We start from the raw sequence: 22,436 nt of genomic DNA, 5'->3' as shown, positions 1-22,436 counted from the left end.
GTGTTGTGAACGGCAACCATGAACAGAGAAGGAACAGCCTCACGCTGCATTGAAGGGTCGTCTGTGTATGTTAGCACTAACATGCGTGCCACTCCGCAGGCACGCAACGCCCTTAGGGCTCCAAGGGCGTCAGCCCCTGTTGTGTTTGTCAGCCCGGGCTGAGAAGCTTCCCGGCCACAGACAGTTTTTGAGCTGCTGTGGGCCGGCTGGTCTGGCGTCCGTCTCATTGCAGCCGAATCCGAGGGCTGCTTCACAGCTCTTTAAAAGACCATTACATGTTAACGAGGCTTTGTTGTTTTTCACCCCTTCTTAGAGACCCTGCATCTCCATTCTGCCTTTTGCAGGAAGAATTAGCCCCCCACCCATGAAATGCTTAGTAGCCCCCCCCCCCCGAAATGTGCCTCTAGTTGCGCCTCTGCTACTCTGCCAACATTCCGCTCAATGACATCATCCATGGCATGCAGTAGAAAGAGCATCCATTGTGCAGTGGCTTCTGGAGCGCACTCATGGGCCACCCTTTGGAAGCCCCGCCTGCTCAAGGCGCTAGAAAGCTCTGAGATACTGTGAGTGACAGCACTGGTGAGAGTGGCGGCCTCAAAGGTGGCACCGGCATCAACGTGGGTCCTCCTTCTGCCCCCAGCCGAGACGAGAACTGGTCCCTGGGGTAAGTGATCCATGGGTGTGCCTAGGAAGGGCCAAGAGAGGAAGAAAGGATTGCTGCCAATCAAGCACTGAGACTGGTCAGACTCCTAAGTGTGCTGATGAGAAGCAACAGAGTGTGAGCTCACGTCACATGAAGGGGTTCCACAGACTTTTATGGGCACCACACAAGGAGGGGCATCATGCCAACAAAAGGAGACGTCTATTCTCGCAGTGGGGGATTCTACCTAGTGCTGGAAAAACTCTTCTCTTCCTCAACAAACCCAGCAAATCAGTGAGGAATCCATTCCACAGCCCATCATGGAATGGGAGTTACTCTAACCGCTAGCTGCTGCAAATCCCCAACTATGTCCAAGGTACGAACGGGTCAGACCAAAGTTTGGGAGTGGCCACAAACATTCCCAAACTAACAAGGCAATGTACACATCCGAAGACCCACTTCCCACCCATTCAGAGGGATTTACCACTGCAGACGTCTTTGCTCTCATGGTGAAGACATCTGCAGTAGTAAATGCATTAATGCCTGCCAGAAATCCCCAGGTGAATTTATGGCAGACGTAAATGAGGTATTTTGGTCCATAAACTTATGTTTACGGCCACAAGTACCTTTGTGGATAAGTCCAAATGTAAGCATGGTAAGCACAAGACTGACCAGGTGAGGACTCATTAGGATTTTAATAAAGGTTTCTTCCTTCATTATGGTAACAAGAAGTGCAGATGGGCGCTGAACTTACTGAGAGCAGAGGATCATGAGAGGACAGTGAGGGATGAACTGAGAAAGTGTGTGGAGGACTCAGTGGCGGCCGGCAAAGGTAAAAGCAGTGGGGCGGGTGGGGCGGGTGGGGCGGGGAAAGTTGACAGTGTGGGTAAAATTAAATTAAAAAAACACTTACCTTGCGCTTGCCGCATCGCCAAGTCAGCAATGTGGCGAGAACAAGGTAAGAGGTTTTTTAATTTTTTTTATTTCATTTTAACTATCCTGTTGTCTGTCGACTTTCCCGCCCCCACACCACCACTCCGGCCACTACTGGGAGCAAGGGAGAGCGGTGGATCATTCATAAATTTAATGCTACAGGATCTGGAGGTCCCAAAACAGCAAAAGGAAATTCAGGCTAATTCATCACCTCTCTTGGCCAGAAAGAGGTTCAGTGAACGACTTCGCTGATCAAGCCCACAGCTCATTGAGGTTTTATGATGTAGATAAGGCTGTGCATGTGTTAAAGCTCACTTTTTAGGTCTCGCCTGACCCAGCGCCTGCGCTGGTCTGGCAAGACTTTTTGTGAGGGCTCAAAAAAGTGCTACCACTGTAGCCTAGAGCTACAGTGAACGGGCCCGATTCACAGAACTAACTTAAGACAAAATCCTAAACTTACTACTTTTGGTATTCACAGAAGTTAGGATTTTGTCTTAAGTGGGTATAACGTGGATCGTGGTTGTGTTTCGGTACTGTCAGAGTATCTGACAGTGGAAATGAAGTGGATCGTGGTGGTGTTTCGGTACCATCAGAGTATCTGACAGTGGGTATGAAGTAGATCGTGGTGGTGTTTCGGTACCATCAGAGTATCTGACAGTGGGTATGATGTGGATCGTGGTGGTGTTTAGGTACCATCAGAGTATCTGACAGTGGGTATGATGTGGATCGTGGTGGTGTTTCGGTACCGTCAGAGTATCTGACAGAGGGTATGAAGTGGATTGTGGTGGTGTTTCGGTACCGTCAGAGTATCTGACAGAGGGTATGAAGTGGATCGTGGTGGTGTTTCGGTAACATCAGAGTATCTGACAGTGGGTATGAAGTGGATCGTGGTGCTGTTTGGTACCGTCAGAGTATCTGACAGTGGGTAGGAAGTGGATCGTGGTGATGTTTCGGTACCATCAAGAGTATCTGACAGTGGGTATAACGTGGATCGTGGTTGTGTTTCGGTACTGTCAGAGTATCTGACAGTGGAAATGAAGTGGATCGTGGTGGTGTTTCGGTACCGTCAGAGTATCTGACAGTGGGTATGACGTGGATCGTGGTGGTGTTTCGGGACCGTTAGAGTATCTGACAGTGGTTAGGAAGTGGATCGTGGTGGTGTTTGGTATCGTCAGAGTATCTGACAGTGGGTAGGAAGTGGATTGTGGTGGTGTTTGGTACCGTCAGAGTATCTGAAAGTGGGTATGAAGTGGATTGTGGTGGTGTTTCGGTACCGTCAGAGTATCTGACAGTGGGTATGACGTGGATCGTGGTGGTGTTTCCGGACCATCAGAGTATCTGACAGTGGGTATGACGTGGATCGTGGTGGTGTTTGGTACCGTCAGAGTATCTGACAGTGGATATGATGTGGATCGTGGTGGTGTTTCGGTACTGTCAGAGTATCTGACAGTGGGTATGAAGTGGATCGTGGTGGTCTTTCGGTACCATCAGAGTATCTGACAGTGGGTAGGAAGCGGATCGTGGTGGTGTTTGGTACCGTCAGAGTATCTGACAGTGGGTAGGAAGTGGATCGTGGTGGTGTTTCGGTACCGTCAGAGTATCTGACAGTGGGTATGAAGTGGATCGTGGTGGTGTTTCCGTACCGTCAGAGTATGACAGTGGGTAGGAAGTGGATCGTGGTGGTGTTTGGTACCGTCAGAGTGTCTGACAGTGGGTATGAAGTGGATCGTGGTGGTGTTTCGGTACCGTCAGAGTATCTGACAGTGGGTATGAAGTGGATCGTGGTGGTTTTTCGGTACCGTCAGAGTATCTGACAGTGGGTATGAAGTGGATCGTGGTGGTGTTTCGGAGAGACTGGTCTTAAACAAGTCAGGGGTCCTTGAACTGTGTCCAGAGAGAACAATATGGACCAACACTTAGGAGTGTGGGTGTTCTAAGACAAAGGTTCACTGTTGAGAGAATTCGCAGGGAGTATATTTGGGTCTTATAAATTAGGAATGGTGCAGGAATACCCTGCAAACAGAGGGCAGAGACCTCAAGCAATATGAAACACAATCATTCAGAATGAGTGCGGTCAAAGAAGGGGACAGGTTGTGGTTGAGGAGTAGGGAACTAACTCATTTGGGATTTTCGCATGGGTGCTTGTCACAGCCATGTCAGATTACAGGGTGGGAGCAGAGTGGACGTAATATGCATTTGAAATTAGTTTTGTGTTTCACCATTCAAGTGCATCATCAGTTTTCATGCAACCTCAGTTTTACAAATACAATTGGAGTCTGAAATTGTGTCCATTTATTTGAGCCATGGTCCTGCATTCTCGATGAAAAGACGTCCAGAAACCAGCATGGATGTTCACTGGAGGAGGTCGAAGCAGAGAGGTCAGGTGATAGAATATGAGATCAGTCCATCTGTCACTCTTTTTGCTAGGCATAGGACGTCGGTATCTACGGCCAGGCCTCCTACTGATCCATGGAGGCGAAAAGAGTTTCACCCACTTAAGAAGAACTGGAGATGACAAATCCGGTGTGAATGGACTTCCACAAGGTAAAGAAGAGAAGATCTGAAGTAGAAAGAGTCTGGACAGAACTGACATTTACAGTCACAAAATCTCACAGCCAGGAACAGGGCACCCAAGTAACTTAACAGGGCGGTGACAGTATTTTTGTGATTTAAAAAGTACCGCGTGAGTGACACATGAGGACGTATGGTCTTGTTTAGAGAAGGGCTGAAGGTAACAAAGTCTTCTGTAGACATATAGAAGTGGTCATCTGCACCTCCGTTGGCATGATCACCCTACCTACGGTCCGGAGGATGGATGGCATTTGTCCAGTGGAAACTACTCCCACTCTGCTGCTGGGTCCCCACCGCAAGGCGTGACAGATAAACACTTAATCTGTGGCGGCTGATAAGTCAGTGTGTGTGGTGGAGCTACCTCCATGAATGACTGCCTGGAGAGAGTTACGGTGTTTCATGGTGACTTTTACGAAGTGTGCTGAGTATCCCTGACATGCAGGAAAACAACCCCCAGCATGTGCAGGGCACTCTGTATGTGGGCATCTGGCTCTACTTTGTGGGCATATTTTACTTGCTACATTTGGTGGCAAAAATTCTGTTATCCACCAGATTTTCAGCCAGACGTTTCGTCACCCAAAATGTCTCTTCATATGACTGATTCAGCCACATTGGCAGAGTAATCTCACTTGTCCTAGCAGAGAACTCTCAACCCATGCAATCTTTATGGAACTTGGTCAACACACCTGGTTCATGAAAGGGGTCTGTAAAGCACACTGGGGAGACACACAGGGACAGGAATGGGCAAGACAGCAGCTGTGAAAGGAAGGTGAGGATCAGCGAGGGGAGGTTTAAGGAAATGCATTACAGGGGCAGGCGCAGAAAGAGAAAGAGAGACAGAATAAAGGTCAGAAATTAGCAGAAAGAGGGGAAATAATGGGCGAAGATGACCAGAAAGAAGAAAAAGGAAGATCAGAAATGAGCAGAAAGAGGCAAAATAACGGGCAGAACGAGCAGAGAGAGGCAAAAATAGAGGGCAGAAATGGGCAGAAAAATGAGCAGAGTGAAGGCAGATGACGAGCAGAGGAGGCACAAACCTAAGGCAGCAGAGGGTAGCGGATTGCAGGCAAGCTGTATAGGACAACAGTCGCAGGGGGAGCAGGCAGGAGGACCTGCTCCTGACTGAACCATGGAAGAACATTAGAGGGCACGGTAGGGTTGTACAGGGATACGGACGTGATGCACAGAGGCAAAGACGTGAACAGGTCAGGGACATTTTGGGCAGGGAAAGGAAGTTCAGAAATAAGAGAAAGAAACTGGAGGTCAGAGATGGGTAGGACATTAATAACAGGTCTAGGCTCTTACCCAAGGCAGGGTCTTCACATTTCGGCCTCCAGACCTCATCGCAGGAACACAGCTGGTACCAGGCTCTGTTGACCTATTCAGAGAGGAGCAGACCATGAACTACTGCACCATGACCTCACGGAGGAGTTCACAAAGGTGAAGGGTCAGCAGGCAGAAAGAAATGCCCTGTCTGATCTCTTACTCCAACTACTCCCTGCTTCTTGCCTCTTGCACAGTGTTTTTAAACTGCAGTCACAGAGCCATAGCTCAGGTGACCCCACTTGTTTATCCCTTGTTATCACCTTAGCAACCAGAGGAGCCTGTCCTCTAACCTTATCCTACTCGAACCCATTGCTAGGATGTACTGAACACCCTTCTCTCAACACATAACTTAGCATGACATAATATAACATAACATGTATTTGTAAAGCGTACGTTCACCCTTGGACATCTTGGCACTGAATAACAGATGTTTATTGTTACCCACTCAATTGTACTCATTGTATCGACCTCAGAAGGATGAAAGACTGAGTGGACCCACTAGGATTTGACCCTGTGACTATGTGCTCAAACGCAGGCCCCTACAGTGGACACATTAGTCCACTAAGCCACCAGACACTTCACCATCTCCGCACTTGACTGGTTCTCATTCCACCTCTCCAAACTATGCTTCTCTCAGTCCCCAAAGCTCATCTAATTCGTCATTAGCCCTATACCCACTGGTGTCCGCCGCAACCCTGTTCCAGGTCTGCTTATCTTTTCCTGTGCACCACCCCAATAGCTTCATTTAGTTGTTAGTACCATCTCTGTGCACCGGCACCCCTACCTTTTTCTCATTTTCATCCTCCTCTATTCAACTCAAATATCACATCATACCCGTGAAAGAAGGCCTGCCTGGTCCTGTGGGTGGAACTTCCTGCCAACACCTCACCAAGCTCCCTAACTCACCCCCTGCTTCCCCCACCTGACTCTGTAACACCACCCGCCACCCTAGAAACCTTGAGGTGCTCAATGGAGCCAGCAGACCTCTTGAACCCTTTATATCCACCCAGTGAGGAAACACATAACACCCACCTCCGCATCCATTACACACCCAAACCCTAATCGATACATTGATCACAAACTCTTTACAGTCCTCGGAGACTGCGGAAACGTCCTTCCGCAGCTCCTGTCTACACACACAAATGGATGCATGCAAGGGATCTGTGGACTCCTGGCTCTGGTGAACATCACCAAGTGTTTAATGAAACTGTTACACAGGCCTGAAGGTGATGGCAAGCATTAAAAAGGGTTGGCAAAATATTGTGGCTAATTTCACACATAGTTTCCTTCCTACAAAAATGAACCATCGACCACTCAACTGGTGAGTGCGAGACTGGCCATGGTCTTGGGCACTGTGTCAAAGGCCCCAGCAGACCTAAAATCAAAAGAAGAGAGAAGATTCTCCATCTGTTGCAGCTGAAGTATCTTCAACTGAAGCTGTAATCAATGTCTGTGACCGGTGTCACGGACAGAGCCCTACCGCTGGTTACTTGGAACAACTTCACCAGCAGCGGCGACAAGATATCGCATGCAGCGCGAAGAATCGAGATAGAGCAGTCATTACTCAAAACTCCAGGACTTAGAGAAGGGTTCTAAGGAGGGAGCTCATGACAGGTGCACTCAGAGTCAGAAGCAACAACACTGAGCGAAGAGATGGAACGAGGAACTTAGAGGAGAGGAGGGGGTATCAGAAACGAGAACTGTTAAAGCTAATGCTGAGATGGATGGATATCAAAACCAGACCACATTAGAAGAGACGGTTTACGACTCAAAGTGCGTCTTCAATCTCTGAAAAGGCAAAGGAGAGGACATCTACTGGGTCCTAATCAAGCTGGTTATTGGCTGGTGTCAACTTAAAAATCTCCCGATCTTGAATAGTATAGACGCCGATGACGATGGCGCAGGTCATAGTTACTTCAGTCAACTATAACTAGTGAACTTCAGTGTTTTTTAAAATTTAAAACGTTACATTATCACTGACATTTTCACCTAACTATAACATCACTTTAACCTGGATTTTTTTTAATGAATTTCTGAGGTTTCTTCAATGTAGAGTAAGATATGACCAGATACACCTATAATGTCACTTTAACCTTTAGCTTCTACAGTGAATTTCTGAGTTTTTTTCCTAATGTTTTGATGGCATCACTGATGACATCTAAAATTACATCATTTATGACACTGCGGGTGCGCAGGTTATAACTGAGGTAACCATAACTCGCGGCCTTGCTATGCTGTGTTGACATCAACGATTGGGTTTTTCAGTGAATTTAAATTGATATGTCAAACTATAATGATAAACTACATAAGAATATATAACTGTGTCTTCACACAGCTTATAACTAGAATTACGTATATTTTAATGCCAATGATGCAAATAAAGTCAAGCATATCACAGTGTGTACTGATATTTTTTTATAATCACATACGGGAGCTGTTTCTAAGTGCTGTGTGATGTTCGTTACCCCAGTTATGCTTGCTAAGCTCGCTGGGCCTCAAAAACCCAGAAGCCATTTTATTCAGTGTACTAGATTTGCACATTTCTACCGAGCGTAACCTCATGTGTAACATCGTTTCCAGTGATGGCACCTGAAGCGGGACTTCAGGAGAATAATGAACTCGGTATTGTATTAATGAATTAGATCTTTTCCTCAAGGACGTCTTATGCTTCCTCCAGGAGAAGATCGTGTTACCTGCTCATTAGATAATTTGTCGCTAAAAGCAAAACGTTTTTGTTACAGGAGTAGGTTCCATAGACTCGATATGAGAGATAACGCATTTAAACCCTCTTAAATGTCATGTATTTTAACATTAGGCACCCACCGACACTTTTCTAGCATGAGCTCTGGTCAGATAAAATGACAATTGGTTTTAGGTCGAGCATGGTCAGCGCATGCGCTGCTTGGCATGCTGTATTTGATTATGGACTTGAAGCTCTCACCATATTTGTCATTGTCCTCTGTAAATGCTGACTTCTGATTCATTAATAGGCTTGTTAGTCCCTCCTTTGTACCGCTTTGTCTTCATTTGTAATCTCCCATGAGGACTGGCCCTTTTACTTCTGTTATTACACGTTATGTCTTTTTTAGTCTGTAAGCTCTATTTTCTATAATGAGTTTCTCCTACTGCGGCACGACCTGCTTTCCTGCAACATTCAGCGCGCCACGCGGGCTTTCACTTTCCAAGCAGCCCAGATCAATGGAGGCCGCTTATTTGAAATTAAATAGGTCTCGCATTTACAAGAGTTTGAGCTATTGGCATTGTACACGACACTGCCTTTTAATTATATGTTAACTATCAAAACAGATAAATAAAAGGCATTGTCATTTACAATGCCTATAGCTTAAACTCTTGCAAATGCGAGACCTATTGTATTGCAAACGCTTGTTGATTATTTGCTGTGCTGCCTGCTATTTATTTGCAATAAACACATTCGACAGGGCTTCCTGCATAGTGTGTTTTTTTTCTACTGCCGGGCACCCGGATAAGATATTTTGTGGGCTGGCATCACGATACACCACACTTAGCACTTTGTTTTTTTCTTTTCTTATCTCACTACAAATTTTGTTATGGGTTGGCAGTTGCTGATCATGAGAACCTGAGGATGCAGGTATGGACCAATCTACAAACTCCCATGGTGTTACTCCCGTGAGGCACTGTCAACCTTTTTCACCATTTTTCCTTCTTCTATCATTGTTTTGTTATTCACACGACAGGGTGGTACAGACTTTGGGAGACAGAGCCCACATACACAACCTTTTTTTAAAGAATAATAGGTGATTAAGGATTCCCTGGAACAGACGGTATAAGTGTAGCTGCGGTCCAGTCAGACAAAGTTGGGTAACCATAGATTGAGGGAGGGATCTCCGAATATTCATTCACCTAAAGATCAGGTCTATTTAGTGTCATAATTCTGTGAGTGGGGGGCGACCTGTTCTTTATCCCCTTATAGCTCCTTTGTGTATATAGTGGTTTTTTTCTTAACAGATTCTGCATGTGGCACACAAAGTTGCCTCAACAGAAAGAAGACAGAAGAGGGCTGGACCCAGGGCTTAATTTGAGCTGGTGGATTCCGGTGCTCAGCACCGACACTTAATCATCAACACAAGCGCTTTTCATGAGCACCAGTTAAGGACACATTAATTTATGGGGAGATTAAGTGATTTGCCCACAGGATGTTAAGCTGACACTGAGACTTGAACCTGGTTCCCCAGCTCCGAAATCGGCTGCTCTGGCCATTATGCCACATCCTCTCCCCACTTTCATGGTTACAAGTTGGTTCTGTTTTAGGTGGCTCAAACAGAAGAATTGGACTGGTGCAAGCTGCCCCCTGATGAGAGCCACAGTACTTATTTTTTGCAAATCAACCACTCGTTGCCCACATTACACAAGATGCCCGGGGTGCAAACAGTGCAAATGCACCCTATTACCATGAATGTGCTGCCTCCAGTGTGCCTCCTGAGAGAGTCCCTGACCTATCGCCCTCTTCCCGTCACTTGACCCCTCCCCGTCACCTGACCTCTCGCCCCCTCCCCGTCACCTGACCTCTCGACCCCTTCCCGTCACCGGACCTCTCGCCCCCTCCCCGTCACCTAACCTCTCGAACCCTCCTCATCACCTGACCTCTCAACCCCTCCCCGTCACCTGACCTCTCAACCCCGCCCTATCACCGGACCGCTCGCCCCCTGCCCACCACCTGACCTCTCAACCCCTCCCCGTCACCTGACTTCTAGCCCCCTCCCTGTCACCTGAGCGTTCGACCCCTCCCCATCACCTGACCTCACGCCCCCTCCCTGTCACCTGACTTCTTGCCCCCTCCCTGTCACCTGACCTCTCGCCCCCTACCGGTCACCTGACCTCTCACCCCGTCCCCATCACCTGACCACTCACCCCCTCCCCGTCACGTGACCTCTTGCCCCTCCCCATCACCAGACCTCTCGCCCCCTCCACACCACCTGTCCTCTCATCCCTCCCAGTCACCTGACCTTTCACCCCCTCCCCGTCACCGGACCACTCACCCCCTCCCATCACGTGACCTCTCGCCCCTCCCCATCACCAGACCTCTCACCCCCTCCACGTCACCTGACCTCTCGATCCCTCCCTGTCACCTGACCTCTCAACCCCTCCCCGTCACCTGGCCACTCGCCCCATCCCCGCCACCTGACCACTCCCCCCTCCCCGTCACGTGACCTCTCGTCCCTCCCCATCACCAGACCTCTCACCCCCTCCACGTCACCTGACCACCCACCCCCTCCCCGTCACGTGACCTCTTGCCCCTCCCCATTACCAGACCTCTCGCCCCCTCCACATCACCTGCCCTCTCATCCCTCCCAGTCACCTGACCTATCGCCCCCTCCCCATCACGGGACAACTCACCCCCTCCCCGTCACGTGACCTCTCGCCCGCTCCCCATCACCTGACCTCTCGCCCCCTCCACGCCAACTGACCACTCGCTCCTCCATCTCAATGACGTCATACCTGGCTGGCTCTGAGCAGGTCCCAGGGTGAGAGGAGGCCCAGGATTTGAAGTGAGATCTTCCTGGGGAGGTCACCGATGAAGTCCTTGTACTGCATGACCTGGGAAACGAAGGGAAAGGCTTGAGCAGAGGTACCCTGGTTGACAATATTCGTAACTTATGTAACTTATAACTCACATGCTACGACTTGTTTCTATCATAAAACACTTTAACACCATTGGCTAATGTCTGCGCTACCTGAGACTGCGTAAATGAATACAGGACTAGGGGCGGAAGAGGCTTCCTGGCAATGAGGCTAGAACGGGACTGCTATAGGTTGGAGACTGATGAGGGGGTAACACACTTCCCTTGATGTGGGGAGGTTACATTTAGACTCCTCTGGGCATGAGAGGGACAGAATCTAGCCCCGGGCTATAATATAGATACAAGCAAAGGGGCAAAATGAAGGCTTGAAGAGCTGGAAGCCAAAGACAGAAACACAGTAATCTGAGGGGGAGGCCTTAGCCTTGGGGGTTACAAACATCGCAAGAACGTGTTAAATATATTTGCTGAGCGGTAGAATCTGGTCCGTCAGAAAGGGGAGCAGCAGATACACAGGCCCTGCACTTTTCCAGGGCCCCCAACAAGCCTACCCTGCTGGTTAATGATGAGGTGGCCAACACAGCTATGCCACTAGAAGGCCCCATACGCTGGAATTGCAGTGTCTTCTCTTTCCATTGAGGGCATTTTTTAACAGATGCTCAGTCTATTTAGGGTCCTCGTGAAGTTTTTAGGTCTCAGCTCTAAACAGCACATGCACTGTCTCGAGGAGACATGTTGTATATACTTTGTGGGCTTCAGCCCGCCCATGGGCTTCCCATTTGCTAGCTGCATCGTCGCTCTCCTATTCTTTCTCCCCATTTGTCCATAGCGCATGCGTTATACTTCTTCCAGTGTTAAGCCCTCCCCAGAGCAGCGACCAATTACTTCTATCCATCCACATCTCCCACGTAATGCCCATATTAGGAACCAAAAATTGTCAGGGGTGCTCGTGTTTTTCACTTGCTCCGAGCGCTGTTTTAAACAGGGCTGTAAATCATGTTCTTATATCGTCAATTGCTGAGCATTCAAAGACTGAGATCAAATGTCAGATGCTGTTTTCACAGGGCACCTGTTCCGTGCCCTAACCCCCTCCCTGCTTGTTATTGTTGTCAGCCGCTCTTTCCATCTCCTCCCCTTTAGGCACGTGTTCATCTTTTCTTTCTTTCTTCGCCTCTCTTCGCTTTCCACTAATTGCCAAAATCTTGGCACATACCAACTGCCAATTTTGTCGTGTTTCATATAAGGAAGCCAAAACCTCACTTCCTAACCCTAAATATTACGATCTGGACAATCCGTAAGAGGCCTTCAAAATATTTCAACCAAGAAAGTAGTAATGCCCAAGGCTTGTTGCTGCAGGAACTCCTCGCAGGTTCGGAAAACCTTGGCAGCTTGTTCAAGTACAGTATCAGAGACAGCTTCCATAGCGCAACTATTGTCACTCTTTGCAGCCATGTTTCGTATAACAGAGATTGGGTTTCTGTTTTGCCAGTCTTCCGATGCGCCACCCAGTTTCTATGGTTCTGCCGCTGAACACCCCACCCCCAAGCTAATACCTGATGTGGTCTTTGTTATTTAGTGGTCCTCTGCGAAGTTCCAGAAGTGGCAGACCCATGCTGGATTTTCAGAATACCCCCAGTATTACTTTTCACTTTCTATATACTAATCTAAAATAAAACTATTCATAACTACCTATCATCATAATGGTTTCTTCCCAGTGGCATTTCTTTTTAGATGTTTCGTCGTATACAGAGAACTTCGGCTTGAAATGGTGTGCCACCTGTGTTTGTTAGCAGCGCTAGGCTCCACCCCTTGGCCAGTAGTGTCTGACCTCAAATTTAATTTGGACTTTAGCTGTGTTGCAATGAAACCTACAAACATCAGCAAGTCACCATCCACATTAAACCTCCGTTTTTGCTGTCTGGCCAGTAATCATGGACAGACCAGACTTTTGTTGTCCTACTTGTGTGCAGCGCTCTGAATTTAATGCGCTGTTGTGAAACGCTCCTGTGCCAGGCTGCACACTTAATGTACAGTTGTACACACTAGTGTGCCCTGCTTTGCATTTAATTCACTACTGTCAAAACCAGTGCATTCCTTTGAATTTAAATTACTGTTGTGCAACAGTAGGACCTCACTCTGCAGTTAATGCACTGTTAATGCACCATTGTGCATTAGTGCGCCACACTCTGTATTTAACCTACTATTGTGCAACACTTGTGTGCCACGCAGTGTATATAATACACTATTGTGCAATGCTAGTGTGACATGCTCTGTCTTTAATGCACTATTGTACAACATTAGTGTGCAACACTCTGTATATTAATGCACCGTTCTGCAACGCTAGTATCCCTCCCAGCATATATAATGCACTGTTCTGCAACATTAGTATGCCACACTCTGTATATTAATGCATTGTTCTGCAAGATTAGTGTGCCACACTCTGCATATTAATGCATTGTTCTGCAAGATTAGTGTGCCATGCTCTTTATTTAATGCATTATTCTGCAACACTAGCGTGCCATGTGGCATGTTCAATGCACCGTTTTGCGCCAGCAGCATGCGACACTCTGTAGTTAATGCACTGTTGTGCAATGGTAGTGTGCCTCACAGTGTATATAATGCATGATTCTGCACTAGTAGCGTGCCACACTCTGTAGTTAATGCACTATTGCGCAATGGTAGTGTGCCTCACAGCGTATATGATGCACTGTTCTGCACTAGTAGCGTGCCACACTCTGTAGTTAATGCACTGTTGTGCAATGGTAGTGTGCCACACAGTGTATATAATGCACTGTAGGGCACTAGTAGCGTGCCACACTCTGAAGTTAATGCACTGTTGTGCAACGGTAGTGTGCCTCACAGTGTATATAATGCACTGTTCTGCACTAGTAGCGTGCCACACTCTGTAGTTAATGCACTGTTGTGCAATGGTAGTGTGCCTCGCAGTGTATATAATGCACTGTTGTGCACTAGTAGCGTGCCACACTCTGTCGTCAATGCACTTTTGTGCAATGGTAGTGTGCCTCACAGCGTATATAATGCACGATTCTGCACTAGTAGCGTGCCACACTCTGTAGTTAATGCACTGTTGCGCAATGGTAGTGTGCCTCACAGCGTATATAATGCACTGTTCTGCACTAGTAGCGTGTCACACTCTGTAGTTAATGCACTGTTGAGCAATGGTAGTGTGCCTCACAGTGTATATAATGCACTGTTCTGCATTAGTAGCGTGCCACACTCTGTAGTTAATGCACTGTTGTGCAATGGTAGTGTGCCTCACAGTGTATATAATGCACTGTTCTGCACTAGTAGCATGCCACACTCTGTAGTTAATGCACTGTTATGCAATGGTAGTGTGCCTCACAGTGTATATAATGCACTGTTCTGCACTAGTAGCGTGCCACACTCTGTAGTTAATTCACTGTTGTGCAATGGTAGTGTGCCTCACAGTGTATATAATGCACTGTTCTGCACTAGTAGCATGCCACACTCTGCAGTTAATGCACTGTTGTGCAATGGTAGTGTGCCTCACAGTGTATATAATGCACTGTTCTGCACTAGTAGCGTGCCACACTGTAGTTAATGCACTGTTGTGCAATGGTAGTGTGACTCACAGTGTATATAATGCACTGTTCTGCACTAGTATGTGCCACACTCTGTAGTTAATGCACTGTTGAGCAATGGTAGTGTGCCTCACAGTGTATATAATGCACTCTTCTGCACTAGTAGCGTGCCACACTCTGTAGTTAATGCACTGTTGTGCAATGGTAGTGTGCCTCACAGTGTATATAATGCACTGTTCTGCACTAGTAGCATGCCACACTCTGTAGTTAATGCACTGTTGTGCAATGGTAGTGTGCCTCACAGTGTATATAATGCACTGTTCTGCACTAGTAGCGTGCCCCACTCTGTAGTTAATGCACTGTTGTGCAATGGTAGTGTGCCTCACAGTGTATATAATGCACTGTTCTGCACTAGTAGCGTGCCACATTCTGTAGTTAATGCACTGTTGTGCAATGGTAGTGTGCCTCACAGTGTATATATTGCACTTTTCTGCACTAGTAGCGTGCCACAACCTGTAGTTAATGCACTGTTGTGCAATGGTAGTGTGCCTCACAGTGTATATAATGCACTGTTCTGCACTAGTACGTGACAAACTCTGTAGGTAATGCACTGTTGAGCAATGGTAGTGTGCCTCACAGTGTATATAATGCACTTTTCTGCAGTAGTAGCGTGCCACACTCTGTAGTTAATGCACTGTTGTGCAATGGTAGTGTGCCTCACAGTGTATATAATGCACGATTCTGCACTAGTAGCGTGCCACACTCTGTAGTTAATGCACTGTTGTGCAATGGTAGTGTGGGTCACAGTATATATAACGCACTGTTCTGCACTAGTAGCGTGCCACACTCTGTAGTTAATGCACTGTTGTGCAATGGTAGTGTGCCTCACAGTGTATATAATGCACTGTTCTGCACTAGTAGCGTGCCACACTCTGTAGTGAATGCACTGTTGTGCAATGATAGTGTGCCTCACAGTGTATATAATGCACTGTTCTGCACTAGTAGCGTGCCACACTCTGTAGTTAATGCACTGTTGAGCAACGGTAGTGTGCCTCACAGTTTATATAATGCACTGTTCTGCACTAGTAGCTTGCCACACTCTGTAGTTAATGCACTGTTGTGCAACGGTAGTGTGCCTCACAGTGTACATAATGCACTGTTCTGCACTAGTAGCGTGCCACACTCTGTAGTTAATGCACTGTTATGCAATGGTAGTGTGCCTCACAGTGTATATAACGCTCGATTCAGCACTAGTAGCGTGCCACACTGTGGTAAATAATTTAATTACCGGGACTTAATTTGATACAGAAACATAATAAAATAGCTCAGTAAATAAGAGGCAGAATCCGTGGTATTAGAGGTTCGGAATGGGCTTTATTCCAATGGTCGATTATAATCGGTTGCTCCAAGTTCCATCACCACGAAGGTTCAGGAAGTGAAGTACATACATTATTGACAATCAATTACTTTTATACAATAGGCATTTACAGTGAAGCAAATACAAGAGGCGTAACAATTGATAGCATGGATAATATATTCGTGCGTAGCGAGAAATGGGCGTAACTGGGAGTGATTTAAAGAACGTCATCAGATGTGATGTCATAAGAGGATGGTTCTATGAAACAATTTCGCAATGTCAGCAGAAATACTTGGCAGAAATGCGCGCGCAGCAGCATGACGTGTAATTGACGTGCAACTAGGGGGTGAAGGGGACTCAACATTTAGCTCTACATGTGGCGACAGAAGTCTGGAGGGTCAAGTCAACCTAATCCCAAATCATATCTAACATCCCATGTTTAGAGAACTACGTTATCCAAAAGAGAGGTCTCTTCGAGTAGAATCTTATTCTATACTGACTATACTGACTGTTAGTGCGTGTACAAGCGTCTAAGTGTCTACACTGGATGCGAGGGCGGAAACCTTCCATAGCAATAGGGCTATGAATTACTTTCATAAAGACAGAGAAGCCGGGCCTTTGCTCGGTAGCTGGAAGAATGTTTACTTAAACTACTAGACAGGAATGCATCGGGCAGGGAGCGGAGTAGATAATTTTGAAGGTGAAATACAGTTTTTTTGGCAGGCAGCGGGCTGATGTCAGACTTCGTGAGCCGCGCAGGGAAATGAGACAAAGTTCATGGTTACAGATGCAGGCTCAGACTGGAGCTTTCAGAGGCAGAAGGCAAGAAGAGTTCGATGACAGAATCAGGGCCTACTTGCCTGGACTGTAAAATGGCATAAGTGAACCATATAAAGCCGGTGGTCTTTCATACTTAAAAATGGAATATCCGGCCTATTCATGGCGGATCTGACAGAGGACATGTTGACGGTGGACGCACATGTATTTGCGTCTTCATAACTGGAACTGGAGGGAACATACATGTACTTGTGATTCATACATGGAACCGTTGGGGTCCAAGATAGGGGACATAACTGATCAGAAAAATCCATATTTCCACATTCCCTCCTTGTCCCCTACTTGCCCGTTAAGAGATATCAATCTTCATCAATCCATTGATCTGTTCATATAGCATCATTTGTTCTTCTTTCTTCTTCCGTGATGAATGAAATCCTGGTGGTGGAATACACGATGTGGCACACAGACCACAGATCGCTGGTCCACATTGTAGACATAGACAGCAACTGAATAGTATGAGAAGGCCAATACCTAGGAAAGATAGGACCTTCCATCCAAAGGTAGATAATACACTCCAAAACCAACCGGACCAAGTCCAGGTGCCTGGGTTCTGGTGTATCTGGCTTACAATCTTATGAAGGCGAGTTATGGCTTTATATACAGATGGCGAATTTTCTGGTATGAAAATGCAACAGCTTGATCCGATGACCCTACAAGCTCCGCCCCTATCGGCTAGGATGACGTCAAGGACAAGACGATTTTGAAGCACAACAATCCGCATAGCAGACTGTTCTTCTGTTAAATTGCCTAAGGCGGAAATAGTTTCGTTCACTACTGCTTCAAGGGTTCTAGTTAATCTACGTATCAGCTTACTATTAGTAACAGTACCTATATAGGGAAAAAGACCTTTATTGAAATCTGTGTATTTTTCCCATGCTGTTTCAGTGTAATCGACTATCGGGAGATCTCTCCTTACTCTATTATATACTAAATGGATATTTCTGTGATAATCAGGAGGAGCTAGAAAAACAGGTGGCAAAAGGAATCCAATGTAGCAAGTACCATCCCAATCTAGAGGCAAACGTACATATGCCGTCTGACCACATATGAAATAAGAATGGCGGGAAGCTCTAAATGTAGACTTGCCTTGATCACTAAATTCTACTACAGTGGTGCATTTACTATGGCCCATATGTATGGAACCATTTTTTCTTACACATAGTTCACCCTTTACTGGAAATATTGACATAGCGGGCAAAATTGGAGTAGCTTCGGATTCGACATTTAAGATCATAAGATTAAGCGTAAAATTACCTAATCCATACACTTCATTTTCTAGATCAGTTCCTGTTCTCTGGGGAAGTCCCTCCTTGTTAGGGTAGCAGACCTTAAGCAAAACTAAGTTCAAATTTCCCCATACCCAGTTATCTTGATAAACTGCAGAATTCGAATCTAGAGAATTAATTAAACTAAACCATGCTCCACAGGAGCCATTGTGTGTGAACGGGTATGGAAAGAGAGGTAGAATTCCTTTATAATTCTGATAGGGAGGGAGTCGGCCACATATCCAACAATTTGTAGCATTGCTAACCTGATGGGAATGGTGTAACATACTAATAAACGTGTTATTGCGCAGCGCAAATCTATAAGACAACTCAAGCGGAGGTAATTCACTAAAAGAATGTTCAACAGTAGTATTATAAACATGTCTAGAAATAGGATAATATATGTGCAACAATATACTTGCAGTAATTATTAAAAGAATTAAGAAAAACAAAATTAATAATGTCACTATGCAATGACTACGCAGTGATTTACAGTACGCCTGTCGTTTCAACATTTTTCGGGTGTGGTTTCTATTCAGGTCCAAGGGATACATGTCAGAGACAATTCAACCGCTTCACCTTGGAGAGGACTTAAACAATCAAATTGCTTGACTGATTGGACCTAAGTTTCAGTTTGTACAGTTCGGATTTACTCTTTTCAACAAAAGGAAGTTTTGAGTCAATGGGTGAAGACACACAAGGTGTGGTATTCACATCTGATTGTAGTCCATGAAACTTCTTGATATGACTTGAATGAATCCAACCTTTTCTGCCTTCGATCTTCACGGCTGTCCTTGTGGTGAGCAACACCAGCCTTCCACCTAGGTTCCAGCTGAGTCTTTCGATCAAAGTTCCTCACGAGGACCAAGTCTCCCGGAACTACGTCATGGGGTTTCACCTCAGTGTTGTCAGGAAAAGCTGCAGCTACCTGTGAACGACAAGATTGTAGTGCAGACATCAAGGAAGCCAAGTAATCTGTCAGCATATTACAGTCAATATCAGTTATTTTGCGTGGTATGGGCGTCCCCCACATATTTGGTGGTCTGCCGAAGATCACTTCATACGGGGATAGCCCTGTTCGAGAGTGTGCTACCATTCTCGTGTAAAAGAGTGCAACTGGTAGTGCTACTACCCAGTCGACACCTTTCTCCCTGCATATTTTGGACAACCTAATTTTCAGGGTCTGATTATGTCTTTCTACGAGACCTGCTGCCTCGGGGTGTCGGACACAGTGGAATTTCCACTGATAGCCTAACAAAAGTGAAACATGTTTCATTAATTCGGATGAGAACGGCTGGCCGTTATCTGAGTGAACAACACGTGGTAAACCGTATCGTGGGAAGAATTCTCGAACCAACTGTTTGGCAGTAGTCGGGGCAGTGTAATCTGAAACCGGGTATGCCTCCGTCCAACGGGAAAGAGCACAAACAACTACGAGAACATATTTGAATCCTCGACATCGTTCCATCTGGATATAATCCATCTGGAGGACTTCAAAAGGGTGATCAGGAGGATGAAATCCACCCTGTTCTACGGGAACGCTTTTTCCTGGGTTGAACTGGCAACAGATCATACAGGTACGAACTTTTTGTTTGGCTGCTGCTCGCAAATGTTTATTGAACCAAATATGTTGAATGCTGTCTAGCATAGCTTTTTCTCCTAGATGTGCGGGACTATGTATAGTGTTAATTATAACTTGGACCATTGAATCAGGAAGGAACCACACAGACTTTTCCTTCATCATCCATCCTTGATCCGTTTGGATCCCTCCTAATTCGGTCCATTTCTTTATTTCATCTGGTGTAGCATGTGTCTGTATGTCAATTACGTCAAAAGTAGGATCTTTAACTGTCATACAATGTGTCGGCGTCAGGACTATTGTCTTTGTCATGTCGGATGTTTGAATTTGAGCAGTCTGTTTAGCTGTTCTGTCGGCTAGATCATTGCCTTGAGAAATGATATCAGTAACCTTTGTATGGGCCTTACATTTCATGATTGATATTGCAGTGGGTAGATGTATCGCATCTAATAAGGCATGAATGAGGGGTCCGTGTTGGATGTGGGCACCGTGAGAAGTTAAATAACCTCTCTCTCGCCACAGCACGCCGAAGTCATGTACAACTCCGAATGCATAACGTGAATCAGTGTATATGTTGACTTTTTTATTTGTGGCTTGAATACAGGCTTGTGTCAGAGCGATGAGCTCTGCGGCTTGAGCTGACAAGGTATTTATACGATTTGTTTCAATGATTTCAGTGTCTGTTGTGACTGCGTAAGCAGCCACTAACTCTCCTGTACTTGTTCTCATACACGAACCATCTACATACAACGTCAGGTCTGGGTCTGACAATGGGACATCGGTTAAGTCTTGTCTGGGTTTCGTCGTTATTGTAATAACTTCAATACAGTCATGGGCTAGTGGGTCTGTTCCGATTACTGGCAAAAGTGTGGCAGGATTCAATGTGTTACAGCGTCTGATTTCTATATGTGGCTGAAACAATGTTAGCTCGTACCCTGTAAGTCGCGCTATAGTCAAGTGTTGTGTTTGCGTTCTATTTACAAGAACCTCTACTGCATGTGGTACTTGAACTGTCAATGGATGTCCTAACACTATGGCATCGCTTTGTCTGATTGCTAAAGCTGTCGCTGCCACTGATTTTAGGCATGCAGGCAAAGCCTGAGCTACGAGATCTAATGTACTAGAAAAATAAGCACATGGTTTGTGTGATCCTGCTTGTTCCTGTGTGAGTACTGACAAGGCAGTACCTTCGCGTTCTGTAACAAAAAGTGTAAACTGTTTTCTGTAACATGGCGTTGCTAAAACAGGTGCTTGACATAAAGCTTTCTTTAGGCTTTCAAAAGCTTGTGTATGTTCCTGAGTCCAAGGGAGAACAGTCGATGTGGCTGCCTCCTGTGTTGTCAACTGAATGAGTGGTTTTGCTAGAAATGCATACTGAGGGATCCACTGCCTACAATATGAAGTGAGGCCTATGAAAGCCCGCACCTCCTTTTGCGTCTTGGGTATTGGCATGTTAGCTATTAACTGAATGCGGTCGGGTGTAAGCTGCCTTCCCTCCTTGGACAGCGAGTGTCCAAGATAAACAACTCGCTGGACACAGAATTGCAGCTTAGAAGGGGACACCTTGTGCCCCTTTTCGGCTAGAAATTGTAAAACTGTCAGTGATGCTTTCTCACATTCGGGTTCGCTTCTCGCGGTGATCAGCAGATCATCGACATATTGAAGCAAGGCAGTGTTAACTGGCATGTGGATACTGTCGAGTTCTCGTTTCAGTGCTTGGCTATAGATGCTGGGGCTTTCTGTAAATCCTTGAGGTGCGCGTGAGAATTTAAAGCTACGTCCATTTAAACTAAATCCGAACAAATATTGGCTTTCCGGATCTATTGGGACGCTGAAAAAGGCATTCTTGAGATCAATTACAGTAAAGAATGTTGCTTCGGAATCAATAGCTGTCAGTAATGACGAGATATCTGTGACCACAGGGAATTGTGGCACTATGCACTTGTTTAATTCGCGCAGATCAATAACCAATCGATATACTGGCGGGGCCTTCGGATCTGTTCGTTTAAGAATCGGAATTATCGGTGAATTACATACATTGGAGTCTGTTTCCACAACTACTCCTTGGGCAATGAGCTCATCAATGATTTGCAGTAAAGCCACTACAGCATCTGGTGGTAACTTGTATTGTCGCATTCGTGGTAGTACCACTCCTGCCTTTAGTGTGACTCGATATGGTGTAATATTCATGCAACCAACGTCAGTAGGGCCTTGTGCCCATAGATGTGTAGGTAAAGTCTGCAGTCGGGGATCCATGTCTCTAGACACATAGTGACCTTTAAAATCACGTAAAAACAATCTTACTCCTTCCGGAGAACAACATATTATAGCTCCTAGAGCCTTCAGTGTTTTTATACCTAACAAGTTTTCTGGACATGACTTCGTAAGCAATAAATCTGTAGTTCGGGTCAAAGGTCCTATCGTAAGTGGAAGAGGTTGTGACACTTCATTAACAATAGGTTTTCCTGAAAAACCAAGGGAAATATTCTGTGAGCCTGAGAGGGGTGCCCCTGGAACTTCACTACGTTTTATAGTTGTTCGACTTGCCCCGGTATCGAGTAAAAATTTTCTGTCTTGGCCTAATAATTCACTATGTACATAAGGTCCTTCTTGGTCTACTGGGATCTCGATAAGGGGTAAGTCAACTTCCCTCTCTAGGCTGGTTCATGCGTATCGTTGATAATCAGGATAGTCGTACTGTGCGGTCTGGTACAGTTGTCGTGTCGTGGTTTGGGTGGCAGCAACAGGCAGCGCTGGTGCAGCTGGCACAAACTGTATAGACTGTGGTGGAGCTGGCATGGACTGTG

General features: G+C 46.1%; 1 protein-coding gene across 2 annotated transcripts in view; it reads right to left on the bottom strand.

Moving 5' to 3' along the window:
• Nucleotides 1-22,436, bottom strand: part of LOC146859654 (uncharacterized) — a 481,453-nt gene that overhangs the window by 260,792 nt on the left and 198,225 nt on the right. For both annotated transcript variants that reach the window (XM_085646710.1, XM_085646711.1), the window contains exons 9-10: nucleotides 10,949-11,047; nucleotides 5,450-5,522 (exon numbers count right to left, since the gene is read on the bottom strand). In XM_085646710.1, the coding sequence (XP_085502836.1) occupies nucleotides 5,450-5,522; nucleotides 10,949-11,047 (172 nt within the window). The remainder of the gene's footprint in view (nucleotides 1-5,449; nucleotides 5,523-10,948; nucleotides 11,048-22,436) is intronic.

This window comes from Triturus cristatus, chromosome 3_1, assembly GCF_964204655.1.
Source record: "Triturus cristatus chromosome 3_1, aTriCri1.1, whole genome shotgun sequence".
In the NCBI taxonomy this organism is placed as follows: domain Eukaryota; kingdom Metazoa; phylum Chordata; class Amphibia; order Caudata; family Salamandridae; genus Triturus; species Triturus cristatus.
The sequence above is the reverse complement of the archived record's forward strand: the minus strand, read 5'-3'. Positions and strand labels throughout refer to the sequence as shown.